Raw genomic sequence first — 11,659 nt, forward strand, 5'->3', positions numbered from 1 at the left:
TGGTCCTCCTAAGAAAAACTAAACGATTCGCCTATAAAAATAAAAGACATGGTCGCTTTCTTTTTCCGGAAGAGACGTGGTCACTTTGACCCTTCCTAGCCCCAAAACGCTTACAACGTTTACAATCGAGGGAGCTTAGATATTGCATTTTCATGTATTTATTGTAGGCGTTTTGGCGACGTGTGTTCAATGGGAGAAGACGTTCTCATCGACTACGAAAGCGTCTGGGGCGACTTCATCAATCTCAAAAGTATGTGCTAACTCAGTCTCTCACAGATGCTCATAGAAATAGGGTATGCGTACGTGCATTTATAAGGATGAGTGTATGCTCGTATATGAGCGACTACGATTGTACTATGTTTAAAAAAAACCCTACTCACGTAGTAAGAGAGCATGGTCCTCCAAAAAAAACTAAACGATTCACCTATAAAAATAAAAGACGTGGTCACTTTCTTTTTCCGGAAGAGACGTGGTCACTTTGACCCTTCCTAACCCCGGAGCGCTTACAACGTTTACAATCGAGGGAGCTTAGATATTGTAGTGATGTCCTAGAAGTATTCAAGTCGTTCATGTCCACGGGTGGCAGATTGACCACTGTCATGTAGACAACATTTCCTGCAAAACACCCCTGAAAATTTCCGTCCTCTAATTTTTTGGACGTTCTGGCGTGGCTTGTCAACGGCAACCTGCTCTCTGTACGCATCCCCGTCGGGCGCCGGAGATTTTCTTGGGGCACGCCGGAAAAGGGAAGTGTCTTAATGGCAACGGTGGAACCCACGTCTCTCTCTCTCTCCCTCTCTCTCTCTCTCTCCAGCAGTCTAACAGTGTGCGGGGCGGCGTCAGCTAATGGCGGGTGGAGGCAACTGCACGACATGGCGCTCTGCTGGATGAGCTTCAGGCAGCGCGACATGGCGCTCTGCTGGATAAGTTTCAGGGCGCACGGCAGGTGATGATCTGCCAAGAACCTGATTTTGCGGGAGCAATTAACATGCTCGACGAAATGCTTTGCCGGAGAGGCAGCGCCAGCTTATGACAACTTGCGCTGGAAGAGCAGGTCGCGGTTCTCCAGTGCTATGCTTACACATGCTCGCTAGCCTATCCCAGACGAGACCATCGGTCCACCGCCTGCTCTCCAAGTCCATGTCCTGGTTCGATGCCCCCCAGCGACGCATGGCGCATCCTACATGGAGCGTCACGGCCGGCGCCATGCAAGGGCGCAGACGAAGCAGAGGGAGGTGGACGAGATGTGTGCGAGCCGCACGAGGAGCTACGTACGGCAGGGTACATATCAGATGCCCGCCTTGTGCTGCACGACATGTACCCAGCAAACGCCTCGCCATCACGTTCGGGCTGGTGAGCATGCCACACGGCCATCTTTTTTGGTATTTTCTTCTCTCCGCCTCTGCTTAAACGGGCTCGTATTCACATTACTGTTTGCTCTAGTTAGTTGATTGTGTCTCCTGACTCTGCCTGGAGCCATATTGTGCTTGCGTGTATGAATGATTTGGTCTGAGTGGTGCAAATGATGGTGAGGCTGCTACTCAGCCTGGACCTTAGCACCACAGCAACAACACGTACTCGACAAGCACTGCTGGCCATGATAGGCGGCTGTAGGCCGTAGCTGACGTGGCGCAGTGGGAGCTCCTCCATGGCTGACTGGGATGTGATGTGAGTGGGTTAGAGAGAGGGAGGGAGGGAGGGAGGGAGGGAGGGGGGGCCACTAAATAAGAATAGCAAAAATCAGGGTGTTTTGTTCAAAATATTGCCTATGTGGTGGTGGTCAACTTGCCTCATGTGTCAGGTCAAACGGGATTAGAGCTGCATAGGCGTGAACGACTTTTTTTTTTTGAAAGAAAATTCGGGCTTTATTCATCAGAAATAATCATTACATCGTTTACTAGGATTGGTACAATTGCATTATGTGGTTCCTCGAGCCAATCAGAAATGAAGAAAAATCTAGCCAACTTGACAAGTTCATGTGCAACTTTATTTGCTTCTCTATTACAATGCTCGAATCTAGAAATAGGAAAATCGCAAGCTAAACGACTTGGATGCTTCTAGGACGTAGATGTGCAATTTTGCAGAATTAGGCCCAACTTACAAAAGAAATAGGACTATGATGCATTTTATTCAAGGCAATATACCACTGATATGGTAAGTCAAAATCCCAAGGAAAAGTATACTTTTTAAGAACATGTTAAGTCACTGCAGCTATTTTATACATCCTTTGTTTCACCGTATCTGTACCGCATGCATACCTAGGAGGACAAAAGAGTGAGTGATATTTGGTGGAATTTTATCGTTCTTGCTTTCATGAAATGGGCATACTACTAATATATCTAGTGAGAACAAGTATGCTATCCCATCAAATATTACTTCAATTCTGCGTCTCCTTGTGGGACAAATTATGGAGAAGAGGTAGTATAAATTAATTCATGTTATGCACAAACTAAGTCTCAAATGATTCCTTGCAAAGTACTCCCTCCGTCCGAAAATACTTGTCGGATAAGTGGATAAAAATGAATGTATCTAGAACTAAAATACATCGATACATCAATTTCTCCGACAAGTATTTGTGGACGGAGGGAGTAGTTTGGTAAGTCAAAAATCTCCAGGCAAAATTTACTTCTGAAAACATGTTACATCACTGCAGCTATTCTATACAACTTTATTCATGTTATGCACAAACGAAACCTCAAATAATTACTTGCGGAAGTTTGATAACTCGAAAATCCCACGCAAAGTATGCTTGACAAAAAATGTTATGTCAACATAGCTAGCTATACGTGTTAATTCATGTTATGCACATCCGCTGGAGTTAATTGGCTTCTTATAATGAATGACATGACTTTTTTGCTGAGACTCATCGGAAAGATATATCAAACTAAATGGTATCCTATTGGTCTTGTCATTTAATACAAGGCTGCAGAAAATTAAACTGTCCAACACTTAGAAGACATAGATTAATGCACATGTAGGTATAAGCATAGTGGCCATCAAATTTGCTGCATTCTTTGAGTTCCTGGAGCTTGATGTTGCATTCGAATTCAGGCTTCCTGCATTAAATTGAATGATGTAGCAGTTAGTCCTTGAGTTCTCACCATGTATTGCATACTGGATTGAAGGAACACTAGACTACTGCAAGTATTTAACAAAAAACTACCACATTTCGCAGAACCGTGTCTATAAACTACCACTTTACAAATTTGTGTCGAAAACTACCACTTTTTGACTAAAAACTACCATGCCAGGAAAGTGCCCGATTCGCGTCTTCTAAACGCCTTTCTGACAGGATGGGCCCACCTGTCAGCATTAATCTTGTTCCTCCTGCTCCTCCTCCTCTCTCTGGCATTTCCTCGAACACATCGTGTGCACTTCGCGCTCTTCGGCATGGCGACGCCCGGGCGAAGCACCTCTCTGACGCTAGTCGGGACTGGAGACGGCGGCGCAACCACGCCGGCTGGAGCCGCCTCGGTCGTGCTGGCGTGCCGCGGCCTTGCGTGCGTGCGCAGAAGCCGCCGCCACCGCGTGCTGGACGTCGTCGCCGTGAGCGTGCGTGCGCAGCAGCCGCCGCCACCGCGTGCTGGACATCGTCGCCGTGAGCGTGGGTGCAGCCGCCGCCGCTTGCTGGCCGGCTGGAGCCGCCTCGGCTGTGCTGGCGTGCCGTGGCCTTGCGTGCGCAGCAGCCCCCGCCGCCGCGTGCTGGCCGCCGTCGCCGCGAGCGTGCGTGCAGCGCCGCCGCTTGCTGGCCGGCTGGCTGGCTCGCGTGCGTGCTGGCTGGCCACCGCTCACCACTCACGGCTAGCTCCGCCACGAGCGGCCATGGCTGGCCACAGCAACGGCTTGGCCGCTGCCATGGCCAGGGGCCGGCCACAACCACGACGCGCTATAGGAGTGGATTGCTTTTTTGAAAAAAAAAACTAGGGACCTGATTGCTTTTTTAGCCTGCTTACATGTGGGCCCAGCTAGTCAGAAACACGTTTAAAAGAGTTAAATCGCGCTCTTTTCAGACTTGATAGTTTTTAGTCAAGAATTAGTGAGAAAATGGTAGTTTTCGGCACAAATTTGTAAAGTGGTAGTTTATAGGCACGGTTTCATGAATTGTGGTAGTTTTTTGTTAAATACTCGACTACTGTTGATTCATCGTGTAGTTCTGGAAGCAGTTTTTTACGTATGTATCGGGATACCTTGATCACCAGAAATTTTTAACTTACATTGGTCTAGGGTGGTAAATACTGGTGTACTCTGCAGTAATGTGTACCAAAACTTTTATTTGGCCAGAAATGGATGACATAGTCGAAGCAAATTTTGATCTTGCATTTTGTACAGGAAAATAATAATGAAGCATCTTAAATGAACACATGGTATGTTCCATGTTTAGGCTTATTTATGACTTTACCTTTAGGTGCATCTGCAACTTGGTTGCTCGTCTCCTCCGGTGGGTCTTCTGGCGTTGTTGCTGGAGGAACTGGGATGGCTGGAATTTGAGAAGTCTGATGTAATGAGTTTAAGAAGCGACATGTTACTTACTCTAGGGTGCAATGGATCGTAACATTTACAGACTTGTGCATTGGCTAATCGGCGGTGCTTGGAGCTTGCAGATGCCAGGGAGCTCCAGGGCCCTCGTGTGGTTAATGGCGATGCCAAATGACGCCGCGCTGCCATCGAGAACCATGCAGAGGCAACGGGGGTCGGTCTGGACGATGCCGGCGAGCGTGGTGCAGCAGGAGAAGCCGGGCTCCAGGGCTTTGCTCCCGATGAAGTCAAGGCATGGGGATAGGGTCATCATCACGCTCGAGCAGCCGTTGTTCTGCGCTGCGGCCTTGGAGACAATCATCGTCGCCAGAATAAGAGCAATGGCAGTGATCTCCATCTTCCTGGCAGCTCCTTCCCCAGGATGAACAATGCCGGTAAGTAATATCACAAAGCTACGTCAGGAAAAAACTTGGATGTATTGACAGGTAGTGGTTCGTAAGGACGTTGTAGGAAGAGGAAGAGGGCATTGTCTGCTGCGGATGCGGCCGGAATTTTCGGAATGATATACCAGGAAGCTGCTACTGTCTCCTGACCACACACATGTTTGGTCTATTGTTGCAGCATTCTAATCGTGGAAAGGGCTTTATGCATGTGCATAAATTTAGGGTGGTTTGTTTCTCCCAACCAGTCGCAGTTCTCCTTTATTATTCCTTAACCTGGACATTTTACCTTCATACTTGTATTGTAGGAGGCAACTATTATTTGCTTGTTTCGAGAAATAACCTACATTATTATATAAGTGTGTTCTTAATTAGTCAGAGCGAAAACAAAAATATATGCCTCACAAAAATATATGTAAGAACATCCCCAATAGGTGATGTAGATGTAAAAATAACCGAAATATACATCACTTAGGCTCAAAAAATGTTTTTTTTTGAAGGAATGGACAGTAGGAAAGGCTCCTACTGTTTTTTCATATATGTATAAGGTGTTACAATGTTACATTTTTACACACAAGTTCCTCCCGAACCCAGACAAGTTTTGGGTTAGGTATGGAAGGAAAGGTTGTTGTCCTTAGTGTAAATCAGAAATAAAAGGAAGGTGAGAACCCTTAGTCCTATGTTGGAGGAGGTTGATGTCCTCCTTAAACCTTCTTAACCAGGTATCGATGCTTGGAATGATTCTTCTGAAATGTTTATTGTTTCTTTCCTTCCACAAACTCCAGGCAGCCACCAGAAAGACGTCAAAAAAGAGCGGGCGCCCCCAAGATTCTTTACCGTGTTGGAGGAGTTGGAGGCGGCAGGTGAAAGTGGGCCAATCAACACCAAGTTTTTGCCAGCAGGATCGGCTAAACGGGCAAGTGAAGATCATATGATCCACCGTCTCCTCAACAGGGGTGCCACAAAGCAAACAGCTGTGATCATCTCCAATATCATATATTCGACGCTTGAGCATGTTACGCGTGTTTAGTCTATCATTCATGAGGAGCCAGCCAAAAACTTTGATCCTCATGATGCAATGAGAGTGCCAAAGAAGCGAGAATGCGGGATGGGCGTTCGCGTCTCGAAAAAAGAACCTGTAGTAGTTGGCTGGTCGGTAATCAGATTTGCCCCTGGTGTAAAACCAGACATCGCTCGCGGTCGTGGATGGATGCATGTGCGCAGAACGCAGCTGGATGTCGTGGACCTCGTCCAAGGCTTGCAGGGAGAGCGGTAGGTGAAAGGCTTCCGATAGGGCCGTGCTCTCCAAGAAATCTTTGATGGACCCATCTTCGTGCATGGCAAAAGAGAAAGCGTGGGGATGCGAGCTTTCTAGAACATCTCCAGCCCAAATATCTTTCCAAACCAGGGCAGTGGTGCCCGAAACAACCCGAACTTGTGTGATGCCTCGGAAGATGGGGGTGAGTTTTAGGATGTCACGCCACCAGAAAGAGCTGACAGGATTCGTTGCATGGGAAACCTTGTCCGTGTAGTACGTGTCCCAAATGAGATGCACACACGGAACGTCGAGCTTGTTGTAGAATTTGTTTAGGAACTTCATAAGTAGAGCATCATTTTGTAAGTTCATGTTGATAACACCCAATCCACCATGCTTTTTTGGGTTTGCAAACCATATCCCAGGCAGCAAGGGAGTTGCATTTGTCCCCCTGCTCAGTCTTTTTGGTCCATAGCCATCGTCTTCTAATTTTTTCGAGCATCTCAATCAGCTTTGGTGAGAACTTGAGCGTACACATGGCATAAATGAGGAGAGACGTGACGGTAGTATTGAGCCAGGAAAGTTTACCACCATAGGACATCATTGTGATCGTAGATGTGAGATGACGTTCAGCACTGCACACTAGCGGCATAAGGTCTAGGACAGTTGGTTTGGTCGTGCCAAGAGGGAGCCCCAGGTAGGTGAACAACATTGATCCAACCGAGCATCCGAAAAAACTCGCAAAAGCAAGGGCAGATTCTTCCGAAAGGTTTATTGGGATGAGCGTGGATTTGTGGAAATTGATTCGAAGGCCGATGGAGGATGCATAGTCCACAAGAATTTCTTTGATGACAACGGCTTGTTGAGGGCATGCAGGCATAGCTAGGATCGTGTCGTCTGCATATTGGATTACAGGGTAGTCCATTTGGCTGACGAAAGGGAAAGGCATCTTTCCTTGCCTAAACGTGTCATTGATGGCAGCTTGGAGAAGATCTGCTGCAATCACAAAGATCAAGGGGGACAATGGGTCGCCCTGTCTCACACCAGTGCGGCAGTGGAATTGACAACCCGGGACACCATTTAATAAAACCGACGATCTCCCAGTGGAGAAGATGCATCTGATCCAAGAAAGCCACTTGTCATTGAAGCCCAACTGTTTCATAATGTTCAGCATGGGATCGTGCTCAATCATATCGAATGCTTTGGCAAAATCAAGTTTCAGAAAGATAATCTCCTTCTTGGAGGCATGGCATTGGTGAATATATTGGAAGGCCCAAGCAAGGCAGTCATGTATCGTTCTCCCCTTAATGAAGCCGTACCGATTCTTGTGTATGATCTTTAAAATGACACGTTGTAGGTGGTTGGCGAGCAGCTTAGTGATCATCTTAAGACAACAGTTGAGAAGTCTGATCGGGCGGTAGTCATTCACCGTCTCAGGCGAGTTGGTTTTTGGGATCAAGGTTATGAAGCCATCATTTATGCTTGTGAGATCCAAGTCCCCTCAGTGAAAAGCATCACAAAGGTTACAAAAGTCTTTCTTGATGATAGGCAAACATGCTTTGAGAAAAGCCCCACTAAAACCATCCGGCCGGGTGCACAATCAGCCGACATTTCTTTGATTACCGCATCAATCTCATCATGGGTAAATGGTTCAGATAGCTGGTCTAAATCATCATGACATTGCAAAATGCTGGGGAGGTTGAATTTCATTTCTGCTGGTCTCGAGGTGCTAAGGCGATCAGTGTAAGTGTGAAAGAGTAGCGCTTCTTTGCCGGCGTGAGAATCAACGAGGGGGCCATTTTCCTTTCTGAAGCTTGCGATGTTGTTGCGACGATATCTTTCAGTAGCAACTGCCTATTTTTTTTGTATTTTCGTCCCCAAACTTGATCCATCTAATGGTGCATCATTTCTTCCAGTATTGATTTTGATATTTAAGAAGGCGCAACAAGTGTTTCTTGATGATGTTCCGAAAATTCGTCTCCGGTATAGTCAGGATTCTACTGTTTTCTAATTCATCAAGCTAGGCGAGAGTCTCGTTGCAGTTAGCAATGGCCACAAAGAGGCGGGAGAGATTTTTGCTCCAGATCTTTAGGGCGTGTCTAAGGGCTTTGAATTTACAATAGAGAATGGTCGCAACGTTCTGGGCTCTAACTGGTCTGCTCCAAACATGTTGGACAAGATCCATGAAGACAGGGTGTAAAACCCAAAATGGCTCAAAACGGAAAACCTTACTGCGAGGGATGCAGGTTTGGATGGAAATAATACATGGCACATGATCAGAAACGGGCTTACCAAGAGGCTTAACCAGTGTATTAGGATAGACATTGGTCCAGTGCAGCGAAGTGAAGAACCAGTCTAGTTGCTCAAGGAGGGGATCTTGTTGCATATTGCTCAAGGAGAGGCTCAAAAAACGTCCCTCCAATACATGATGTAGATGTAAATCTTTTACATCTGAGTTTACTCTAGATGTAAAATGCATCACCAAGTGATGCAAATATACATTACTTGGCTGCGCCAGGTGAAGACGCTGCCGCACCGTGTGGAGCCCTGCCCCCGACGGCACCACGCCGCTGCGCCGCCTGCCTACCGGAACATTGCCGTACCTTGCTGTCTGCAGATCCGGCCTCCCACCCCATCGACCACGCCTCGAAAGCGCCAAAATTTGTCGCTTTTTTGCCGTTCCACTGATGCCGTGCGATTTGAAGCTTCTCCATTGTCGTCTGCATAGCCTCCAGCCTCCACAACCCCTGCTACGCAATTTGAAGCTTCTCCATCGCCGCCGCCACACAATTTAAACTTCTTCATTGCCACGTCGTCGCTTGATTTGGAAGTCGTAGCCGCTCAGCCGTCGCCATAAAGTCGCTCGATTTGTAAGCAACACGGTTCGACGCCGCCAGTCATATCAAAGTTGCACCAGCGCTGTTGCCGTGCCGCCGAAGAAGGCCGCGAAGAGCAAGACTGGCTTCTTCAGGGTGCGGGAGAAGCCGTCCGGGAACTTCGATGCCGAGTTCCAGTGCGATGGCTATCGCTACTGGCTCGGCACCTTGAAGTACCTGGAGGTGGCCGCGTGTGTGTACGACGTTGCCGCCTGGCGTTTCGGCCGGCCAAGGCACGAGGTGAACTTCCGGAGATGGAACCCCAACAGGATGCAGAGTTCATCAGGTCGAAGAATCTTAAGATACGACAGATGGATGAGAAGAACGGGGAGAAGAAGAAGAAGACGGTATCGCTGTTGGGGAATGTAGCATGCAATTTCAAAAAAAATCCTACGCTCACGCAAGATCTATCTAGGAGGTGCATAACAACGTGAGGGGGAGAGTGTGTCTACACTACCCTTGTAGACTGAAAGCGGGATCATTTGACAATGTGGTTGATGTAGTCGAACTTCTTCTAGCTCCGACCGATCAAGTACCGAACGTACGGCACCTCCGAGTTCTACACACGTTCAACTCGATGACGTTCCTCACCCTCTTGATCCAGCAAGGTGTCGAGGAAGTAGATGAGTTCCATCAGCACGACGGCATGGTGACGGTGATGGTGAAGTGATCAGCGCAGGGCTTCACCTAAGCACCGTGACAATATGACCGGGGGTGTAAACTGTGGAGGGGGGCACAACACACGGCTAACTATTGATGTTGTGTGTTGGAGGTGCCCCCTCCCCACATATATATAGGTTGGAGGGGAGGAGAGGCAGCCAAGGGGGACACCCCAAGCAGGAGGAATCCTACTTGGGCTCCTCCCCCAATTCGGCCAACCTCCTCTCCTATTCCTATTCGGAGTAGGAAGGGAAGAGTGGGAAGGGGGAATCCTATTCTCTTTTTTCCTTTCCTCCTTCCCCTTTCCTTCTCCAATTTGGCCAGCCCATATGGGGGGGGGGGGTTCACCAGCCCCTTTGTGGCTGATGCGTTTCCCCTCTTGGCCCATAAGGCCCATATCCTTTGCCGGGGGTGCCCGGAACCCCTTCAGTGACCCGATAAGTACCCGGTGCTTCCCGAAACACTTCTGGTGTCCGAATACCATCGTCCTATATATCAATATTTACCTCTCGACCATTTTGAGACTCCTCGTCATGTTCGTGATCTCATCTGGGACTCCAAACAACATTCGGTCACCAAATCACATAACTCATATAATACAATATCGTCATCGAACATTAAGTGTGCGGACCCTACGGGTTCGAGAACTATGTAGACATGACCGAGACACATCTCCGGTCAATAACCAATAGCGGAACCTGGATGCTCATATTGGCTCCCACATGTTATACGAAGATCTTTATTGGTCAAACCGTTATTGCAACATACGTTATTCCCTTTGTCCATCGGTATGTTACTTACCCGAGATTCGATCATCGGTATCTTCATACCTAGTTCAATCTCGTTACCAGCAAGTCTCTTTACTCGTTTCGTAATGCATCATCCTACAACTAACTCATTAATCACTTTGCTTGTAAGGCTTCTTATGATGTGCATTACCGAGAGGGCACAGAGATACCTCTCCTATACTCGGAGTGACAAATCCTAATCTCGATCTATGCCAACCCAACAAACACCTTCTGAGATACCTGTAGAGCATATTTATAATCACCCAGTTACATTGTGATGTTTGATAGTACACAAGGTATTACTCTGGTATCCGGGAGTTGCATAATCTCATAGTCGAAGGAATATGTATTTGACATGAAGAAAGCAATAGCAATAAAACTGAACGATCATAATGCTAAGCTAATGAATGGGTCTAGTCCATCACATCATTCTCCTAATGATGTGATCCCGTTTATCAAATGACAACACATGTCTATGATTAGGAAACTTAACCATCTTTGATCAACGAGCTAGTCTAGTAGAGGCTTACTAGGGACATAGTATTTTGTTTATGTATCAACATATGTATCAAGTTTCAGGTTAATAAAATTCTAGCATGAATAATAAACACTTATCATGAAATAAGGAAATGTAAAATAACAACTTTAATATTGCCTCTTGGGCATATTTCCTTCAATCGCCATTGCTCCCAACGAGAGTGATGAAGTGGAGCTCGCGAGGTTTGCGCAGGAGCATCTGGACTATGTCCAAGCTAAGCAGGAGTTTTATTGGAAGCATGACGCCGAGTACAAGAAGAAGGCGGTGAAGAAGTAGGACGAGGTCAGCCCCTCGACGGTGATCCCTGTCGAGTCTGACTCGTCAGGTTGGGATGACTCGAGGAGGATGAGAAGGTCGACGACTGGGACGACCCCAACAAAGATGTGTTCTGGGAGTAGTTCAAGAGCGACGATGAGTAGTTTTTGTTTGATGTAGTTCAAGTAGACTCAAAGTAGTTGTAGTTTGGCGTGATTTAGTAGTTTGAACTATGTTTAATTATGTTTTAAGAACTATGTTAGCTTCAAATGAACTTGGTATGTTTGAATTTTATGTTGAAATGATGTAGTACTAGTTTTACATCATCTATTGGAGCACTAGTTTTACATCAACTATTATACATCATCTGT

At 46.9% G+C, this 11,659-nt stretch overlaps 1 protein-coding gene across 1 annotated transcript; it reads right to left on the reverse strand.

Moving 5' to 3' along the window:
• Nucleotides 1-2,694: 2,694 nt before the first annotated feature.
• LOC119367706 (non-specific lipid-transfer protein-like protein At2g13820) lies at nucleotides 2,695-4,973 on the reverse strand. The gene is made up of 3 exons (XM_037633150.1): nucleotides 4,564-4,973; nucleotides 4,400-4,477; nucleotides 2,695-3,056 (listed from the first exon to the last, which is right to left on the reverse strand). The coding sequence occupies exons 1-3, from the start codon at nucleotides 4,871-4,873 to the stop codon at nucleotides 2,950-2,952; spliced, it is 495 nt and encodes a 164-aa protein (XP_037489047.1). The 5' UTR covers nucleotides 4,874-4,973; the 3' UTR covers nucleotides 2,695-2,949.
• Nucleotides 4,974-11,659: the final 6,686 nt, after the last annotated feature.

This window comes from Triticum dicoccoides, chromosome 2B (assembly GCF_002162155.2).
Source record: "Triticum dicoccoides isolate Atlit2015 ecotype Zavitan chromosome 2B, WEW_v2.0, whole genome shotgun sequence".
NCBI classification, from domain to species: domain Eukaryota; kingdom Viridiplantae; phylum Streptophyta; class Magnoliopsida; order Poales; family Poaceae; genus Triticum; species Triticum dicoccoides.